At 50.8% G+C, this 20,166-nt stretch overlaps 6 protein-coding genes across 6 annotated transcripts; 3 read left to right on the forward strand and 3 right to left on the reverse strand.

Annotated features, from left to right (window-relative positions):
• Positions 1-2,062: 2,062 nt before the first annotated feature.
• On the reverse strand, positions 2,063-3,038 carry BO85DRAFT_434512 (uncharacterized protein; the record flags this gene model as incomplete). Its single annotated transcript, XM_025658476.1, has 3 exons — positions 2,063-2,272; positions 2,328-2,493; positions 2,992-3,038. 3 exons carry the CDS (start codon positions 3,036-3,038, stop codon positions 2,063-2,065), a joined length of 423 nt encoding a protein of 140 aa, XP_025519789.1.
• Positions 3,039-7,549: 4,511 nt separating this feature from the next.
• Positions 7,550-9,469, forward strand: BO85DRAFT_412599 (glutamate dehydrogenase). Its single transcript, XM_025657573.1, has 3 exons — positions 7,550-7,924; positions 8,000-8,562; positions 8,619-9,469. Exons 1-3 carry the CDS (start codon positions 7,879-7,881, stop codon positions 9,390-9,392), a joined length of 1,383 nt encoding a protein of 460 aa, XP_025519790.1. The 5' UTR covers positions 7,550-7,878; the 3' UTR covers positions 9,393-9,469.
• A 1,008-nt stretch (positions 9,470-10,477) lies between these two features.
• On the reverse strand, positions 10,478-13,889 carry BO85DRAFT_388955 (putative MFS monosaccharide transporter). Its single transcript, XM_025656729.1, has 4 exons — positions 13,399-13,889; positions 13,195-13,326; positions 12,673-13,141; positions 10,478-12,623 (listed from the first exon to the last, which is right to left on the reverse strand). Exons 1-4 carry the CDS (start codon positions 13,540-13,542, stop codon positions 10,702-10,704), a joined length of 2,667 nt encoding a protein of 888 aa, XP_025519791.1. The 5' UTR covers positions 13,543-13,889; the 3' UTR covers positions 10,478-10,701.
• A 677-nt stretch (positions 13,890-14,566) lies between these two features.
• Positions 14,567-16,802, forward strand: BO85DRAFT_483890 (Metallo-dependent phosphatase; the record flags this gene model as incomplete). The annotated part of the gene is made up of 3 exons (XM_025663195.1): positions 14,567-14,692; positions 14,750-14,818; positions 14,901-16,802. The coding sequence occupies 3 exons, from the start codon at positions 14,567-14,569 to the stop codon at positions 16,800-16,802; spliced, it is 2,097 nt and encodes a 698-aa protein (XP_025519792.1).
• An 87-nt stretch (positions 16,803-16,889) lies between these two features.
• Positions 16,890-18,071, reverse strand: BO85DRAFT_119648 (RlpA-like double-psi beta-barrel domain-containing protein). The gene has a single exon (XM_025653900.1). It carries the CDS (start codon positions 17,824-17,826, stop codon positions 16,978-16,980), a length of 849 nt encoding a protein of 282 aa, XP_025519793.1. The 5' UTR covers positions 17,827-18,071; the 3' UTR covers positions 16,890-16,977.
• A 632-nt stretch (positions 18,072-18,703) lies between these two features.
• Positions 18,704-19,608, forward strand: BO85DRAFT_119757 (uncharacterized protein). The gene is made up of 2 exons (XM_025653901.1): positions 18,704-18,819; positions 18,887-19,608. The coding sequence occupies exon 2, from the start codon at positions 18,917-18,919 to the stop codon at positions 19,367-19,369; it is 453 nt and encodes a 150-aa protein (XP_025519794.1). The 5' UTR covers positions 18,704-18,819; positions 18,887-18,916; the 3' UTR covers positions 19,370-19,608.
• The last annotated feature ends 558 nt before the right edge of the window (positions 19,609-20,166 follow it).

Raw genomic sequence — 20,166 nt, forward strand, 5'->3', positions numbered from 1 at the left:
TTCTTGACCAAAGAGGAGCTGCTGCCCTCTCCAGGGAGGGAGTCCTGCAGCACGGCTGGGTGCTCCGCGGACATTCTGGCGAGCCAGATTGCCGCAGGCAGATCCACGAATTGGGACGAAGCCCAGACTGCGATTTTCACCCGCTGCGCGATAGAACGATCTCACTGAGCCTTAGGAGTGCCCGCGGGATACGGGGCTGGTCCGCGGACCCAAGCACCCTTGGTGACCGGGGCGGCCAACACATTCGAAAAAATCACCGTTTCGCCCTTACATAGAGGTAACAGGAGTGAAGCCCACCTCAGGCAACAGAGGCTGCTTGTTATTAGCCTCGCGCATGCACCCGCGGGAGCGGATAACTTACCGCGACAGCAGGAGCAGGTGCCGCAGCAGAAGACGGAGCCAAAGTGCACTATTCAGATTGTCGTTGCTTTGCCAATTTTAGTAGCAACAGGGCCCGCAGGCAATGCCTCAGTCGTCCGCCACGCAGATGACTGTCCCATATTGGGTATACCCAGATGAAGAAAGTTACCGAATTATCGGAAAGTAGTAACCGGTTGGACACAGCTGCTTGATCGTTCCTCGAAGAGATGGCGCGGAACGACGATGTTAGCTGGGACTTCAGATAGTCAATCTGTTCGTAATACACATGTCCGTGCTTCGTACAGCTTGATACCATATATATAGAGATCGCTGGTATCTGGAAAGCTCATGCAAGGGGAGCTTTACATGGTGATGTGCCAGGCGATATTCTTGCTATCAGCGGCCACATCGCCAGTACTTTTAACTCTTGACCATATATCAGGGCACGAGAAACAAGCACAGAATGAACAGACTCATAATTTCTGCTGCATCTCTACGTAGGTTTGCACTCTGTTGGCGAGCGTGTTGCTGGAACCCCGGTAGCAACGGGTGGTCGATGTTCGACAGTGAGATATGCATAGGCATATAATGAACGAGGAAAAGCGTAGGTCGCCTTTCGACTTCGTTCTCGTTATATACTAGTTTCGTGGGATTATGCATGTCTCATGCCACTTCAATGGTCAGTCGGCCGGGAAGCCTGAAACCATGATCGGTGGACGTGATGCTCTGAGAAGCTCCCAATTCAAAGTGGCCACAAGATCCGGGATAGCTTGTGAGGTAGGGGTATCAAACTTGTGTGTGTTGTGACACGAGTTCTGGAGGTTTGACCCTGCAGCGTTCACATAATAACTGATGGGAAACATGTCGCATCCTCTGACAATTTGTCGTTGTTTTCGTCAACCATCGCATATGAATCTGAGGTCTTTTGAGTCTTGTTGAGCATGATCCAGGTCGATAATACCCTTAATATGTGCTGTACTGTCCGGAAGGGATCAACCTCGTCCACATCGCGCGGGATTGTATGACAGCTAGACATGGCGGTCATGCAGACACAGACAGTCCTAATGCGCAAAAGGCCAACGAGGATGGGTCATTGTGTGAAAGGTTAATGTCACACGTCTATTTGATATTTGTCATAGCAGTTTCAAAACCAATGATGCGATTTGATTGTAGAGAAATTCCTCTCTTCTGCTGCTGCTAATCAAGATGAACGGTTCCAGATGTTTTAGGCAAAGCATCATACAACATCAACATGTCTGTTGAGCGATGTCTGGCCATCTGCAGTAGCAAACTTCCAGAAACTATTCCCCATTTCTGGCTTAAAATAAACCGGCTCGAAGGCTTGCGTTACTATTGCGCCTGTAGTGGTCGACACCTTGGGGAGCAAGTCGGTCGTCCATCCTACTTGGGTAGACTCGTCCTTCATTTCCGTTTCTTTAGGCATCTTCGGTGGTACTGGTTTGGCTTCTAACCTCCTCATATTCAGTGTTGTAGAAGGATTGTTTTATCAACATGGGCAGCAGGGCTAGCAATCTTGAATGGCAGACGATATGTTCTGGCTCTTGTTTCAGGGTATATATCTTGCACAGCCCTAAGCAGTCGTCTGTCGATGGCACACATGAGCCCTCTCTTCAGCTTGTGGGTATCACATTAAGATGGTCACGGGCCTTAAGGAGAACCGGTTCAAAGAATCATAAGATATTCATACCCCAACGGCCTTTCGGGTTCCCTTCAGACCAAACTGACGGGCATGGGCCGACTCCGCACAGTCAAATGCGATAGCCAGGTTCAATGTCTCTTCGAGAACAGTACGCTTAACATCCGCATTCCACTGGTCTGAGTCCATCAGAACCACTTGCCACTCGAGAATATTGGCGAAATCGTGAGCATTACCAAGCATACCCGCGGAGGTCTAGTCAACGTTAGCCTCGCATCCAGTATAGCAAAAGGAATCGAGCGATACATACAGTGATACATGTCTTTCTCTCCTCGGAGCATTGACGGCACAGCACAGAAGCACGAGCATGATTATCGACGAGGACAAGACACCCGGGGTCTTCCTTTTCGGAATACGGCAATTTCTGCAACAGACTCCGAAGATAGGGGTTAAAGAAGTGGTGCGATAGGTATCCACTGTGCAGGTATGGGTGTAATTGTCATGAGTTCTTCATGGCTCTCATTTGCTCGCTTTATTCAACAGCAATTTCCAGTAAGTTGTTCAGTTGATTCGTCAATCCTTCCCACTGTACAGCCCTCTCCACAGGCATTTCTATGAGATCTGTCTTTCTCGATTCTGCAGTTCGCTGGTGCTGCGGCGGCCCCCCACCCCCGGGGGAGTGGTTATAATTGTTCATTCTTGGTTGTAGGAGTCTATTGTCTTTTCCAGTGCTAATCTTGCTAGATGCTTCTTGAGGGTAAGTTGCTCGCATTCGATTTGGGTACTTTTAAAAACATATGCGAACACGACTTTGGCTCTCTGATCGATCCGATGGCATCGGCCAAACACCTGTTTGTGGTTCGTGCTGCACCAGTTGGTCTCCATCAAGATAACGTGTGCGGCGTGGGTAAGCGTCAGTCCGCGCGAGGAGGTGCCAGTTGTACCGATGTAGATTCCAACTTTGCAGGGCTTACCGATCCAGAAGTGGTAGCAGAGCGAGAGGATCGTTATACTTCTTCATGTTGTCTGGACGAGTTGAACATGGTTGTGGTGCTTGTTGTTCTGTAGGTATTAAAGACAAGCGCACAGTGGATAGCATCTAGTCACTGTACTAAGAAATCCCATAAGAAGCAAGCCGGACCGAGAGCTGGCCACTGATACCACCAAAGCCGCATTCTATGAGAGTAGTCGCTGTCTCGAGAGCAATATTTACAATTTGCTCGTCATTGATTCTGCCCCTCCAGTAGCCGACAGAAACCACGTATTGAGCTAGCGCGAGCGCGGCCCCAACATATTGCGAGCCAGGAGATATCCCATCGATCTCTAGAGATTGGAGAGGATTACTCGCAGACCATGTGCTCTCTGGTGGTTGGGCGGCCAAGGTATGCTCTACTTATAGGGCGGGACAAGGTACTAGCTCGACGGAACATACCGGGTCATTCCATTGTCGGTGCTATATCTCGGAATCCTCCACTTGGCGAGGGTAATGCTCTCGAGCGAGAGGTGGGATTTTCCTGGCTGTTCCTTAAGCCCATCTTCGCCATTGGACAACTGTCACTCGATCCCTGTGTTCATAGCAGCCCACGACGTCGCTCCCTCTGCAGCCAGAGATACTTCGTTTCCCTCCTCGTCTGACTGCGAGGGTTTTTGTCTGGATTTCTCGTCATCCAATGCTAAATAGTCTGTTCAGGACGTTATGTCTGATACGGAACTGCTCTGTGTTGTCGTCTGGTTATCTGATGTTTCATCCGATGTCTTTGCTAGCCTCATCGGATTTTCCCGCTTAGTAAAAGCGAACTTTGAGACCGACCAGCTCGTCTGGAATGTTTGACATTAAGACAGTGTCCTTATTGCGATAGAGTTGGTGATGGCCGCCAGTTTGATTTGGATAATTTTGATGATCCTTTATAGGCTCTCAGCTGAGGATCTGTGATCTCTTGAAGCAACTCGTCTGTTTGCGCCGTGGATACAATTAGGCGCCGGAGATCTTCGGGGACCGTTGGCTTGTCCGAGATGGTTAAGCCATCTTGAAATGGCCTCTTTCAATATCTCTTGGATGTTGAAATATATAACTTGTAGCCGTGGCTAGCTGTGAGTTCTCCTATCGAGCAGGCATTGTTGTGTCTCTCTCAGCAGTTCTATGTCTTCTGAATCCAGGGAATATTAATATCCAGGATGTGGAATTGTGAAAGCGTACATCTTGTCTCGGATCATGCTTGTTAGATGTTTTGGACGCTGTAGCCAATGTCTTGCCAGGCTTGGAACCTGTACAGGGTAGTCCAGAGTGTCTTCCAGAAGGGCCTTTCATCTCTCGGATGATGATATGTGCCTTCTAGGGCTGGGGTTTGCATCAAACAATCATCTGAGATAGTTTGAAATGCGCCTCTCGTTTTATATAAAAATATATTCACGTCGGGAAGTATCTGACCAGAGTATCCCATCATCCAGCAGGTTCATGCTGTTATCGATGGGAATCCAGACGAGTGGCATGTTTGGAGGCGATGCTGGGTTACCATGACCATCAAGAACCAGAATGCTGGTAGAAAGCAAAGTAGGTGAAGGACTCAGACATGCCAGACAAGCTTCCGAAATTGTTGGATTCCGTCCGAGAAAGCCTCCACATAAGATAAATGGCCACATGTCTATTTCTGGCCAGTAAGCTGGACGGATGAAGGGGACGAGAGTGTCTTCCTCTTATGTCTCGGGCAAATGCTATCGGGGTTGTCCGGCCGTGTGAATCTTGGTATCGAGATCTTCAGTGGTTAGGGTTAGGCCTTTTCTGTCGAGATGACTTTTCTGTATGATAGTGGCTGTGCATCTTTATCAGGGCCCCCTTTAGGGTCCTGTATCCAGCCTCATTAAATCACGTCCCAGATTCGGACTAGGAATGATCCCCTTTCATGAGGATGTGCTTAGCGGTGGGATTTCCACTAACCCAGCCACAACCACAGATCAAGTTCTTCATCGGTTTCAGGAGCTAGGATATATACTATATTATACGATTTCCCATTAGTGATTGCACCAATAAGTTTGTAGCTTTGTATGCCCTTGTGATACGTACCAGAGTAAGTATGATGTACTTTTATAGTGAGCATACCCGACATGGTCGATATGATATGTCGAATCCTCTACCTCTTCCTCGGCCTAAATGTTCCCGATGGGCCTGTTGAACATTTGGCTATCTCTCCTCTGGTACATGCAAGATTCAACTTGGCCATGGGTGATGAGCGAGTAGGAACCGGTTCTTTGGTCATATCGAGGTTATACCCTCGAAGAAATCGGTGCCCGAGACCTTTTATGCGTAGGATGGTATGTGGTATATATTTATTCTTCTGGCTTGGTTTGTAAGATTAGGGCAAGCCCGCTCAACGGTGGTAGTTTGTTCCGTTCTTTGGCTGCCTGTCTTCATAGGTCTTTAGACTTGTGGACCGCGTGATCAATATAGAAAGATTATAATGGAGTGTTGATAGACCATGTATAGTCTGGTAGTATGAAGAGTATATAAAGTAGGGTTATAGGCTGATAGTCCGTTCTGTGGTTGAGGATATCATATAGAGTCCGGATCTTGAAGGGGATGGGGATGGAGAAGAGGAGAGAGCAGTGGAAGGAAATGGGGATTTTTATACACCTACTTGACTGAAATATTCAATATAAAAAGGCAATTGAAGCAGTAAATAATCGAGGATTCATCATCCTCATTGATAGACTGGTGGTTGAATGCCCTAAGAGTCAGGCATTCATCCACCACATAGAGGGACTACGGAAGGAATCGGATTCACCCATACATAGTTACATACACATGCAGCACGGACAGCACAGACAACAAGTCAAAAGTTAATCCTGCTAACAGTCACATCTTTTCATCATCCACCCCATATGTAGCAAATAGTTCATCTGAACCAGACACCATGAACAGCACCCCAGATTCGAACCAGGCCAACCAGCGAACCATCCCCGGCACTTAAACCTTCCCGAACCGAGTCACCCCCAAACCCACGCAGCCCCCACGATGGCACAATTAACTTTTTTCCTCTCACTTCCACCCAATCAATATGAATAATGACCCATCAAGCATCATGACCAACCTGCGCCCCTCAAAGTATATCAGAGTTAGAGAAGGATGCATTAGTCCGCTTGGCGATCTTCCAACTAGCATTCCGGGATGTGGGGAGAGCAAGAGCCGGCGTGTGAATCATGATGCTTTGTTAGTGTGGATCGCTGATTGGCCCGGGGCAGTACGGCAAGGATTAGCGAGGCAACTGATAGGCAAAACCGGGTCCCACTCCATGTTGGGTCGGGAAACTTTGACATGCAACGGCAACTCGGCGCTACCACATTTGCAAGTGACTATGCTACCACCTTGAGTGACTATGTAAATGCATCGAGTAAGTCTAATTCAATCGTTGAATAACCATAATTAATTATAGAAACCATTCCAACAAGTTATTTAGTTATACCCTTCTTGATTGAATTTCCCATGTTTTTATTATTTAATTACAAGTATTCACATGCATCGGGGACCTCCAATTCCAAGAAAATCATCCAGAGGAAGTCCCCGACGCTTGCAATTACTCTTTACCTACCAGTCACTATTTCCAAGCATTATAGGCAGCGGATTAAATCTAATGGGACAGTGATGTGACACCGACATCGCCTGGACTGGTTGGCAACCAAGTGTATTCCTGTAATTCTCTCCTATGAGAAACCTACTTAGACTGATTCAGGCTCGCCGGTGAACTCCCCATGGTGGTCGCATGATCAGACCGCCCAGTGAACCGTGTCCGACCGTGACAACGCTTTAAAGTATGGGAATCACCGTGATTGCCGCCCATTCCCCCACGTCGGGGCTCACCGGGGAACATGGGGAGAGAAGGCAACGTGTCTGTGTAAATTGTATAGTGTCCTAATTTCGGAGGAATGATCTCCGGGGAGGGGGTGACGAGGGGAAATAGATAGACAGAGTGAAGGGGGAAAGAGAGGGAAGATGAGGTTGTATTGGCTGAGTGCAGAGGATTTGACGATACGAGTAGGTAAAGGAAATCCGGACATCTGATAAGCACCTCCCATACAGCGGGGGGAACCAGGCCAATAGGAGAGGAGTAATCAGGTGATCCGCCAGTCTGCAGGATCTCTTGGCGTGCAGGCAAATGCGAGTTTCTCTCCAGATTCCAGCAAGTCTAGATTGCGACGGCGTGTTGCTTATACTATAGGAATAAACTAACTAATGGATTCCGAGGGAAAGGAATTCTTGTCTGGCTTGTACCAATGGCTCATAATCATGAAGAGAAGAGTTTTCTCTCTCGCTTCGAAAGCAATTAAAAAATCCTACCTTACCCTACCCTAATACTTCCGTTGCCACCCGATTCCTCCCGATGGCAGAGCGGGCAACTGCCATTGGCGGGCGGGCCAGCGGATTCCCGCCGATAGATAACGGACAGATTCTGTGACCTCAAAGTATCGACTAACAGCCCGAACTTCGGCGCCACCGTTAAACCCGCCCCGGAAGCCGGCATCATTTGCCGTTTGGGGCGTTGCCAGGAAATGCCCGCCTGCAGCGGAGACTCCCTACACTACTTACTATACAGTGGATGGCCTGAGGGAGGGGGGACTTTATGTCCGACTCCGGCTGTTCTCCCTCTCATACTATCCACTCCCTCTATTCTGACTCTCTCCCCGCCCTCGCCCCTCCCCTCCTCGAAAACATAAATCGGCCTTTCCCCCTCGCCATCTTCTTTTTCTTCTCTCCCTCTCTCTTCTCTCTTTCTTCTTCAGACTACTTCTTTTTCTTTCATCTTTCTCTATATATTCCTGTTTTCTAGATACCCCAGTTAAAAGTTCTCTCAATCAATCCTCCCTTCAAAATGTCTAACCTTCCTCACGAGCCCGAGTTCGAGCAGGCCTACAAGGGTATGTTCAATTCGTCCCTCCTTTCACGAAACTAAAGAGGGAGAAAAAAAAATATCTAACAACAATCTTCTTCAGAGCTTGCCTCGACCCTTGAGAACTCCACCCTCTTCCAGAAGAACCCCGAATACCGCAAGGCTCTCGCCGTCGTCTCCGTCCCCGAGCGTGTCATCCAGTTCCGTGTCGTCTGGGAGGATGACGCCGGCAACGTCCAGGTCAACCGCGGTTTCCGTGTCCAGTTCAACAGCGCCCTCGGTCCCTACAAGGGTGGTCTCCGTTTCCACCCCTCCGTCAACTTGTCCATCCTCAAGTTCCTTGGTTTCGAGCAGATCTTCAAGAATGCTCTCACTGGCCTGAACATGGGTGGTGGTAAGGGTGGTTCCGACTTCGACCCCAAGGGCAAGTCCGACAACGAGATCCGTCGCTTCTGTGTTTCCTTCATGACCGAGCTCTGCAAGCACATCGGTGCCGACACTGACGTCCCCGCTGGTGACATTGGTGTCACCGGTCGTGAGGTCGGTTTCCTCTTCGGCCAGTACCGCAAGATCCGCAACCAGTGGGAGGGTGTTCTCACCGGTAAGGGTGGCAGCTGGGGTGGTTCCCTCATCCGCCCTGAGGCCACCGGTTACGGTGTTGTCTACGTATGTCAATCCTTCTACCATAATCAAGTCTTCGAATACAGTACTAACGATAACAGTACGTCGAGCACATGATTGCCCACGCCACCAACGGCCAGGAGTCCTTCAAGGGCAAGCGCGTTGCCATCTCCGGTTCCGGTAACGTTGCCCAGTACGCCGCCCTCAAGGTCATCGAGCTTGGCGGTTCCGTCGTCTCCCTGAGCGACAGCCAGGGCTCCCTCATCATCAACGGCGAGGGTAGCTTCACCCCCGAGGAGATCGAGCTCATTGCTCAGACCAAGGTTGAGCGCAAGCAGCTCGCCAGCATCGTCGGTGCTGCTCCCTTCAGCGACGCCAACAAGTTCAAGTACATTGCCGGTGCCCGCCCTTGGGTTCACGTCGGCAAGGTCGATGTCGCTCTTCCCTCCGCCACCCAGAACGAGGTTTCCGGCGAGGAGGCCCAGGTCCTCATCAACGCTGGCTGCAAGTTCATCGCTGAGGGTTCCAACATGGGTTGCACCCAGGAGGCCATTGACACCTTCGAGGCCCACCGTACCGCCAACTCCGGCGCTGCTGCCATCTGGTACGCTCCCGGTAAGGCCGCCAACGCCGGTGGTGTCGCTGTCTCCGGTCTGGAGATGGCTCAGAACTCTGCCCGCCTCAGCTGGACTTCTGAGGAGGTTGATGCCCGTCTCAAGGACATCATGCGCGACTGCTTCAAGAACGGTCTCGAGACTGCTCAGGAGTACGCCACCCCCGCCGAGGGTGTCCTGCCTTCCCTGGTGACCGGATCCAACATTGCCGGTTTCACCAAGGTGGCTGCCGCCATGAAGGACCAGGGTGACTGGTGGTAAATGCGAAAGCCGACCCCACGGCTTATGTCATGACGATTATGCAGTTTGATGTTCCCTTTCAGCGCGATGGATAGAGGCGCCGGTGTTTTGGTAGTTTTAGATGGATGCATAATGATATCCTTTTCAATCCTCATCCTAATCCCCTGTAGATGGCGGTTTACCTGTAATTGAAATTATTCTCAAACTCACTATCATCACTAATGCTTGACGCATGCATCATAGTCCCACCATATGCACAAGCCCATGGAACGCAGTTCACTAGTATTTAGTTTATCCTTCGTCCTATCACATTTTGACCGAACATCTACACTTGATAATACTCACATACATTGCTATTATGAATACAATGCAACTCACGAGTCATGTCAGTTACCTTCATCCATATACACACTGGGTAACCATGAACCACCCAAATGCCCAGCCCCTCATTCTAATGACAGTTCTTTCCTACAGAGAAAGTCCTGATCGACTAGTGATTAGCTGAGAAGACAATCAAGGAAAGCAATGCACTTCATGAACTCTTCCTCATGACAGTAAGGTTTGTTGTTGTCTGATTATGCTCTCCTGATCCCCTCACGAGAAAAGAATGCCTCCCAAGATTGAGATTGTTACTCTTCCCAAGACTGCTTATGATTAATTAATTGGGTTATGGAAAAGAGTTGGGGGTGTCGGCGATGGGCGTCAAGACCACGTGCATCTAGTATCTACCTATCGAGCAGGAAACTCCTCCCTGCGACTTATGATGAACGTTGCCTTTTCTTTTCTTCCCTTTACGAAGTAGGACACTCACTCACTCACTCACTACTTAGGTGTATGTATATATGACGAATTAGTTAGTTAGTTGGTTGGTTAGTGGAGAAAAATACGCACAGATAACCCTGAAGTGATGATTATGCTTGCATAATTGCTACTTGCAAGGAGTATTAAAGTACTATATAGATGAGAAAGAGGTGGGCTGAATCACTAAGTGTTAATTGAGCAGATTGTGTCTCGGGTGTATTTACTATGTTGTATCATGAGGTAATCGTAGGTAGTAGTGTTGTTACTACTTGTCGCTGGCCTACATTATCTCTCTGATTACTCTTCATCTGGGTATAATGTCAGTATTAATAAATGCACTAACTACTTCAAATAGCTAGTTCGCATATATGCAAGTATATATGTACAAAACTCCAGCAATGCAACAGCCAACTCCACGCTAAAACACAATCCAAAAGTATAGGGTATCATGGCAAATCTCCTCCCGTAGAGATAGTCAAAACAACAATGGTATAGTAGAATGAAAGAAGAGAAGGGAAAAAAAAAAAGGCTAATCAGCCCGCTCTGCACGCTCTCCCCCCTGCTCTGGCCATGGCGCCAATTCATGCATCAATCCCCCCGACGTCTGCTTCGTGTGGTCGGCTAGCTGCACCGTCGGCAACGGCTCCGACACTACGCTGCGCCGGCGCGAGAGGACCCCACCCACCGATGGGTTCTCCTTTTCGCGCGCCATCACGTTGGCTTTGATGCGACTGCGCCGGCGGGGGTGCCGCAGGTGCTCGTTTGGTACCGGGTCCACTTGCTTCTTGGCTGCCGGTACTATGTTGAGGTAGATGGGGAAGATGGCGCCCGCGCTGAACAGCGCCACCAGCACGCAGTAGGAATAGCGGATCCCGCCTGCCAGCTCGGCAGCGTACTGCGCGAATGGGAAGAAGGCACCGCCGCTGATGGCCACTGTGAGCAGTACGGTCGCCGTCTTGGTGTGTCGACCGGTACCGCGGAGCGAGATGGCGAAGATGATGCTGAATGCGCCGCTCTCGAACAGGTACACCATCATAGCCATGGCCTCGGCGGCCCGCCCGGTCATTTTCATGCACAGGATGGAGAAGAGAATCATGCCGATGTAAGAGAGCATGAGTATCCAGCGGGGTTTGAGGAACCATTGCAGAAAGGCGGCGAGAAAGCGGCCGATCGCGAACACCGTGTGCGCGACCGTGAGCTGCTCAAAGGGACTGAGGTAGGACAGCGGGTGCACGGCGCGGACGTAGCTGTCGAAGCTCATCGATATCACTTCTTGGCCGGCACAATAGAAAAACTGAGACCACACGCCGAGCCCCAGTGTCAGCCAGACCACGGGGACGCCGGCGACAGTGGCCCGGTTGTCGGCGCGGCGGCGGTTGGCCAATTCCTCGAGATCCTCGTCTGATGCCTCTGGAATAGGCAGGTAATAGAAAGCGAGAGCGAGGAGCACATCGAACAGCGCGATGCCCAAGTACGTCCACTGCACGTCAACTAGAGTGCTCACGTCGGTTACAGCTTTGAATAGAACCTTCTTGGCCAGCAGCTGCGACACGACGCTGCCGATCGCCTGCACGCCCTGCGAGATGTTCAGCCGAATCTCCGAATTCTCGAGCGGTCCGCATAGCGCAATGAACGGATTAGCGGCCGTCTCGAGCACCGCCAGTCCACTGCCCACAATGAAATTGGACACAATGAAGCCAGGGTACGATGTTAGCACGGCTGACGGCCAGAAGACCAGAGTGCCGCAGGCGTAGATGCACAGCCCGGTGATGAAGGTGCACTTGAACCCCCAGCGCTTCAGCACAACGCCCCCCACAAACGTCGGCGCCACGAGATACCCCCCAAAGTAGACCGCATGGAGACCAAACGACTGCCAGACGTCCAGACGCAGGATATCTTGGATCTGCTCATTCAGGATAGCCAGCAAGCCATAGGCAAATCCCCAGAGGAAGAACAATATGGTCGTCAGCGCGATCGGCGCGATGGACTCCTTGTTGCTCAGCTTCAACATGTTGGCCGGCTTCTTCATATTGACAAAATCGAAAAAGGTGATGCTGGGGGGATACGACGTGGTGGTGGTGACGGTGTTCGTTCGGTTCTCGACATCCGGAGGCGCCTCGGGCGCGGTGGTCAACATATCGGCCAGATCCACCCGGGCCGAAGCGGCCTGACTGCTATGGCTCTCCGAATGCGACGGCTTATTGTCCTGGATGGCGGACTGCTGTGAGCGCGACGCGCGCCGCGCGGTAGGAGGCCCGGTGATGGTCGGGAGCTCCGGTGGAGGATCAGGGGCGGGCAGGGGAAGGTCTGTGGCCTGGGAGCTCCCGTCAGTGTCACGGATCAGCTTCGGGATGAGTCGCGCGACGAGCGGCTTGAGACTGGGCACACAGGCACAGATGACGGAAACGTTGACTTCGATGACGGACCACATAAATGAAAACGCCCCGTACCCTGGGGCGATCAGCAGGAAATAGGGAGAAAGAAAGGACAGGGGACGTACAGCTGAGGTCATCACCCGGAGTATCCTGCAGATGGACTTGTCTCAACGCGATCTGACGTGAGGTGGCCGCATCTTGAATGTAGGCAATGCGGATGACGTCGACGACGGCGACAAAGAATCCAAAACTGAAGGTGATGACGAGGATGATCTTTTGTTTGCGCGGCAGTCGCATTTGCGTAAGAATGGGATTGGGCAGGAAGAGAATGGCCAGATCGGTAACGATGTTGACCGGCGACGAGGACAAGTATAGAGTCAGGATGTCGATGCATTTGGCACCTTCGGGCAAGGGATAGGAAACGGCGGCGCTGACGGGACGACATTGGAAGACATTGACGAGGGTCAGGGCGAGACCGGCGGCATTGACGACGAAAAGGGTCACGTAGTTGGCCAAGCGAAAGACCTTCTCGCCTTGGGTGAGGGTTAGGTAGAAGACCAGGATGGAAGTTTTGACGGCCATGAGGGCCGGGTTCTGGGGCAGTCAGAGGGGAGCGATGGCGGAGGAAGGAGTCCCGGGCGACTCACGTAGAGGACGGTGAAGGCATAGTCGGCGCGATTGAGGCCGGCGCGCTGGTCCTCGCGAATATCGGTATCGTGCAGACCCAGACCTTTGTGGGTGGCATAGAAGAGGGAGAAGGAGAAGCCGAAGTCGAGGACCTGCGGGAAGATCGGAGATGAGGAGCTGACTCAAGACGAGAGTTGAGGACGGGGGGAAAATAAAAGACGTACCCAGGCCAAGAGCATCAGATAGTCATGAAGGGCGACCTTCTGGACTATAAAAATACGGGAGATAAAGCGCAGGGCCACGAAGACAGTTGCGATGACGAAGAAGACGATGGAGACGGTGAGAACCTCGGGCCGTTGGTCTTGCATGACGAAGTTGGGGCGACAAGGGCGAAGCGGGAAGACGAGGGGGGACAGGGAGGTCGGGCCATGATCGGATCAAAGCATGATCTTGGAAGATGATATATAGGAAGATCAAAGAGGGAGAGGTTATAGTGGAGAGGGGAGATTGTGTGAGTAAAATGGTGGGAAAGAGATGAGGTGAAGAAAGGGAAAAGTGGATGCAGAAATTGAGGGGAAGCGGAGACAGAGAAAGAAGAGAAAGTCAAGTCAAGCCTGGAAGGTTAAAATAAAACTAAAAAATACTTAATACTAGTAGTAATACTAACAAAGTCCCAGTGTTTTTTTCTTTGTGTGCGTGGGTCCCCCGGATTAGATAATAGCATTATATTAGTTGGTGACGATATTATGTTTTTATGTTGTCCAAAGGATCCAGGAATACGGTTTATTGGGATGATCCAAATAGCAAAGCCGACGATCGGCGGCTCCTCGCGTGTTGCGCCAAGATTGAAGCTGTTCGCAGCCATTCTTGGATGGTCTTGGAGATGTGCTGGACATTCCAGTTCCTTCAGCCAGCCGGCCTGAAATGCAGGCTAAATTGCATGGTGGTCGTCTATCTTGCATGGAGTATGCAGAAATGCCCGTTAATAATTAGATAGTGAGCAAAAGAATATGAAAGGGGTACCAACAGTATACCACCAATTGATTGGATATACTGCAGGGGACGGGAGATGCATGGGATAATAACTATCCGTTTAACTTACTTCTTCTCTCCCACTATTTCTTCAACTATTCATTATCCCCGACCGTCCCAACCCTAACTGCCCAATATTGCTTGCTACTGATATGGCTGCATCTGCATCTGCATCTGCCAAGTACCTTAAATAACTTTGAGTATCATCCACCAACTCAATTCTGAGTACTTTCTGCTCTGCTGACTCCCGCCCAGCCATCACATGGAGCCCTTCAAAATGTCCCAATTCGACGCCCGGCCATCACCATGCCATAAAACCCCGACCAGCAGCAACAGCAGCAGCAGTCAGTCAGTCCCTCAATGCAGTATCTTCTCATGAGACCCGCCTTTCTGTTGGCCGTCCTAGCGACAGCCACCACCGCGCCAACCTGGACCCAGATCATCTGGCACGACATTCAAGCTGCGACCAGCTGCACTGCCTGCGAGGTGACTGACTGACTGTTCATCCAGATTGTCATGGACCACGCTGATCTGCGCCCATAGACGCTGCTCAAATCACTTCAACAAGCATCTCAACTCGGTCCATCGACCCTCCAGACCATCCTCACCGAAGTATGCATACTAAGCAAGGTAAATAATAAATACTATACTACCCGTCTCCACCTCGGACATTTCACTAATCTTATCCTCCCAGATCCTCGACGCCGACTTCTGCACCGGACTCATAGCCTCCCAAGTCCCCAGCGCATACTATGTGCTTCGTCAACTGTCCATTCCATCAGACACCGCGCAAACCTTTTGTGCCAGCGTGTTGGATTTGTGTCCGTATCCGCCGATTCCTCCTATCAACCTGACCTTCCCTCCTCCTCCTCCTCCTCCACCACTATATTCCCCTATCACCACCACCACCACCAAAGATAATAACAAAAATAACAATATAACCCTCCGAATCGCCCACATCAGCGACACCCACGTCGACCTCCAATACACGCCCGGCACGAGCACCCATTGCCGCAAGCCCATCTGCTGCCGCCAATACCACGCCAACGATGCCCCAGGCCGGTCCAAAACCCCATGCTCAACCTGGGGAAGTCCACATTGCGATCCCCCATTGAAACTACTACACAACATGCTCTTCACACTACAACCACAACAACCACACCTAACCCTGTTCACCGGCGACATTGTCGCCCACGACATCTGGAACACAAGCCAGGAATCAGTACTAGCAAGCTTCAACGCGACCAACTCCGCCCTCCACACCCTACTAAACAACAACAACAACAACAACCACCACCCAATCTACGCCGCCATCGGAAACCACGACACCCACCCCGTAAACATCTTCCCAGGGAGTCCAAACATCCCCAAAGAACTAGTAGATGTAGAATGGACCTACACCGCACTAACCACCCACTGGAGAACACTCCAAAACAACCCTACATTAAGAACTACTACCTCCGGCGCATACGCAACAACACATACCCATACCCTCCCTCCCACATCACCCACACAAGAGGAAGAAACAAACCCAAAAATCAAAATAAAAATAATCTCCTACAACAGCAACCTCTACTACCATCTCAACCTCCTCCTCTACACGACCCCTATGCCAATTGACCCACTGGCGCAATTCACGTGGCTGATCGCCGAACTCCACACCGCGGAACAAGAAGGACATAAAGTCCTCCTGATAACGCATATCCCTATCTCGAGTAAAGATACTTTACCTGCGTATGCGAATTTCCTACGGGAAATACTCTATAGGTACAAGGATACGGTCGTGGGTGTGTTTTGTGGTCATGGACATGTTGATACGTTTGGGGTGTTTTATCGTTCTTTTCATTCTTCTGGTAGTAGCAGTAGTAGTAATGGGAGTGCTGGTATTGATAGTGATAGTCATGAGAATCAGGGGCACCGGCACCGGCAAGGGAAGATCACTGTGGAGAACAACAACAACGAGGTGACAGTGGAGAAAGGGGAAAGGGAAGATGTGATAGGCGTGGAGATGATGGCGCCGGCGATGACGCCTACGTCGGGGTATTCTGCTTTTAGGATGTTTGATGTGCAGTTTAGTGGTGGTGGGGGTGGGTGGAAGGTATTGGATTTTGAGGAGTATGTTGCGAGATTTCCTCCGTTTATACATGGTCTTCAGGGGGATAGTGATGAGGATAGTAAGAGCACCACCACTAATAGGGGAAAAGGTGAGCCAGTATGGGTCAGGTATTACTCTGCTATGGAAGCTTACGGGAAGTATGTCTATCCTAATGGGGCTGGTACAGTGCCGAATGGCATTGGTGCTGGTGGCGGAGCTGACATTGGACCGCACTTCTGGGCGAAGCTGACGGATGTTATGGAGACGGATTGGAATGTGTTTAACCAGTATTGGGCGAGACGGACTAGGGGGTACAATGTCTTAGTTTGTGGGAGGGGGTGTCGGGAGAAGGAAATTTGTCGCTTGAGGGGACTGGATTGTCAGTCTAAAAGAGGGATGGACGATGACGATGGTCCTACGGATATGGGAGTGGAACGAAGCGCTCTGGCAAGTTGGCTAAGACAGGTTCAACAGTCTTATTCCTCTTCTTCTTTCTCTTAATCATTCTAATCGTGATACATACACGTCAGTCATACTGCAGATAGATTCGTCCCCAGGACAATCTAAAGAATGTGTTTGTGCTAAGGTATAAACAAGAAATCAAAATCATCATATCTAAATCAGTCAATCAACGAGTGACAAGAAGGGTAAAATAATTTCGTTCCATCCCGGCCATCTACTCAATGGACCACTCCGCGCCCGTCAAGCGTCCCTCGGACTCGGTACCGAACTTCTTGAACAGCTTCTCCGACAGGTCGATCGACACATTGTCACAGCCCATGCACTTGTCCCAGACGGTGCCGTAGTCGGTCACACCGTTGTAGGTGATCTTCACGGTCTTGCCGCAGTCGCTGTCTTGCATGATGCCATGGGGAAGCGCAACCACCATGTCGGTGTTGCCGTTGCTGGTGATGCCGCAAGATCCCAGTCCAGCCACGTAGTAGGTCAGATCACCCGTGCAAGGAGACCCGGAGGAGCAGCTACCGGAGTATCCACTGCTGCTGCCGCTGCTACCACTGCTGCCGCTGGAGCTTGAGGCCGAGGTAGTGGCCGCAGCGGGAACGGTGGTGGTGGAGGGGGTCCAGGCGGGCTCTTGGCTGGTAGTGGAAGGAGTCCAGGCAGGCTCCCATTCACTGGTGGAGCTGGAGCTGGTGGGGGCAGGAGTCCAGGCGGGTTCCCACTCACTGGTGGAAGTCGAAGTGGTGGAGGATGCGGGCTCGGGGGTCCAAGCAGCGCCCCAAGCGGTGGAGGTGGAGGTAGTGAAGGAAGAGGGCTGGTAGTTGACGGATTGCTCAGGCTGGCTGTTGCCGGGCACCTGGTATTGAGAGTCGGGGGTAGGGCTAGCGGCAGCGGATTCGGTAGGGGCAGCGCCGTAGATGGTGGTGGTCACGTCGACAGTGGTCCAGACGACGGAGGTGACGGTCTGGTAAACAACTTCGGTTGAGCGCTTCTCAACAGGAGCAGCAGAGCCAAAGGCGGCAAAGAGAGTGCCGGCCAGGGCGAGAGACTTGGAAAGAGGGGCCATTGTAATGGATGTGAGTTGTTTGATATAGGATTGTGGTGGTTGTTTGGTGGAGTGATTTGCTTTTGGTTGACAATGTAGGGTCACTGTTTTCTTTTGGAAGGATTGATGCTCTGGTCGACAGAGGAGTCTAAGGAATGCGTACTGCACAGCAGTATAGAGCAAAAAACCCAAGGAATGAGGGTGGAAAGAAGGAATTACCGAGCGTCAAAGAGAGGACGGACTGTGAGGTGGAAGAGGAGAGGGAAAGAAGCAGGCGAGAAACGAAGGAGGGAGAGGGAGAGTATTTGTATTGGAATTGGAGCCAGTGGTATGTATGTATGGATGGATGTATGGTGTGTATGGTACCAATTGGTATTTGGGGGGGTGAATCACCGTCGGGATCCACCACACCAACAAGTAACAACACCAAAGAATCCATCTTCCTTACCCTCACTCTCTGTTTCTCAATCTCGCTCTCTCATGAATGAAGCCTAGACTCCACTTAGTCCAATTACTTTTTTGACCCCCCAGACCCACACTCTTTCTTTCCTCCCCCCCACCGCCAACAGCTCGTGAACCCTCGATCTCCGCCAATGCCCGTTAAGCCCTTCACTGCCCGACCCTCACCGGTCTTCCCAGGGCAATCTCGTCCTCCATGGTTGGCAGTGGTCGGGCGCGGCCCGGAACCAGCGCAGCATCCTCCTCGGTCTGATTGGGGAGCTCTCCCTCGTACCTGACGCAGCCATCTCATCTTACAGCTGTTACCTTGAAAGAAGCAAATAAAGAACACGAAAAATAAAGTCAAAAAAATACTCTACTTCCAGGCACACAACCAATCTGGCAGGGTCTGATCGGAATCCTCGGGGTCAGGCCCAGTAGTTTGGCTGATTGGCGGTTCGCATTGACGCCAGTGTCTCACCAAGCCGTGCCTGGATGGCACAGACACCTCTCACTGGCTGAACTGGGGCCAGAGTGGGCAGTTGTTCTTCGGATTGACTTTTGAGTAGTCTGCTGGTGCGTTAGTTCAGCCACGCTCTACCGTTCCTTGCCTGCACTGACTTTTGGTTGGGGAAATTGGGAGAAACCGCCTTTCAGCTGGAAGCGTGCGGTCATGTTGCCTGCAGGGCTCTCTTTTCCGCTTCCTTCAGGGGGATCAGCGTGGCAATCCTTGGGTCGTTCCGCCCAAAAGGAGGGAAATGGGCGGTGCCTGACCACTAAGCCACTCGACACGAGAATACTAAATGGTCTTTGCCGAATACACACAAAAAGTCGAACTAGAATAGGCTGGACGGGACTGAAACTACAACAATCAGGTGCCGTCATCTGTTCAGGTCCAGGTTCAGGTTTCACCGGGCCGAATGTTGATGTGGCGAACTCGGCGGGTCTTGGAGCCCATCAAAGGGAACACGGCCTATTGAAGACCAAGTTGACGTGTCGCACATCCAGGCACCGACCAGTCACATCTCGTCAGCAGCATCTCCCCTTCGCTTTGTACACAGTCCATATTTCGTGTGGTGCGAGGAAAAGAGGGGAACCATCCTTAGTGGCAGGGATGTTGCCCTGATCTGACTTTTTTGCCCTACCGGTGGGCTACTGCAGGACAGTCCAGCCGCGTCCATTCGCAAAACGACTGTCTTATTCGGTTGTTTTGGTCTTTCTTTTCGCGCCGCTAAATCTAATAGTGTGGTCTAGGCAGTCCAATCCTCGGGACGAACGCCACTGGTAGATGTGAAACACTCAATGGTGCTTTCGCACAATTAACAGTCAGATCCATCTGACGGATCTGAAATCTGAATATCAGGCGAGACGCCAAGCCAGCCAACCGGACTCTATCGCAGGGCTCCATCGTCCGTTTCATCCGTCACTCGCGTGGCTTGATCATCCACCGAGTACTACGGTGTATCTACTATCTAGACTGACTTATGATGTGTAGTGCTGATACTTTAGATTCTACCCCTCTATCCAGTCGCGTACAGAATATATTCACTGTACATTACATCATTAACAAAGATCAACATTGATTGAATGCAGCATTGATAAAAATGAAGCGGAGGATATTTCCGCATTCCACCGATCATTTTTATCAAATTCCCCATTCCAATCACCATTCCGATCGTCCTACCCGAAGTATCTCACAGGGTATCTTACTCAGAAGTATGTCCGACCTCCCATACTGTGTAAGTAAACATGCACATCCATACCATCACCACACCACCACCACCAACAATCACAAAAAAGCAAAACAACCCCCAAATTAATTGATACACCACAACATACAACACAATCCTTACCATCGTCATGTAGACTAAATAACATACAGGAATCTACTACAGACTATAGAAATAACAAACACACTGAAAC

Source organism: Aspergillus piperis, assembly GCF_003184755.1.
Source record: "Aspergillus piperis CBS 112811 unplaced genomic scaffold BO85scaffold_2, whole genome shotgun sequence".
NCBI lineage: Eukaryota > Fungi > Ascomycota > Eurotiomycetes > Eurotiales > Aspergillaceae > Aspergillus > Aspergillus piperis.

Coding starts and splice junctions, on each gene's coding strand:
- BO85DRAFT_412599 (XM_025657573.1), top strand. CDS start 7,879: ATGTCTAACCTTCCTCACGAGCCCGAGTTCGAGCAGGCCTACAAGG. Junction 7,925..7,999: donor GTTCGAGCAGGCCTACAAGG/GTATGTTCAATT, acceptor AATCTTCTTCAG/AGCTTGCCTCGACCCTTGAG. Junction 8,563..8,618: donor CCGGTTACGGTGTTGTCTAC/GTATGTCAATCC, acceptor TAACGATAACAG/TACGTCGAGCACATGATTGC.
- BO85DRAFT_388955 (XM_025656729.1), bottom strand. CDS start 13,542: ATGCAAGACCAACGGCCCGAGGTTCTCACCGTCTCCATCGTCTTCTTC. Junction 13,142..13,194: donor ATGCCTTCACCGTCCTCTAC/GTGAGTCGCCCG, acceptor TGACTGCCCCAG/AACCCGGCCCTCATGGCCGT. Junction 12,624..12,672: donor TCCGGGTGATGACCTCAGCT/GTACGTCCCCTG, acceptor TGATCGCCCCAG/GGTACGGGGCGTTTTCATTT.
- BO85DRAFT_119648 (XM_025653900.1), bottom strand. CDS start 17,826: ATGGCCCCTCTTTCCAAGTCTCTCGCCCTGGCCGGCACTCTCTTTGCC.
- BO85DRAFT_119757 (XM_025653901.1), top strand. CDS start 18,917: ATGTTGCCTGCAGGGCTCTCTTTTCCGCTTCCTTCAGGGGGATCAGCG.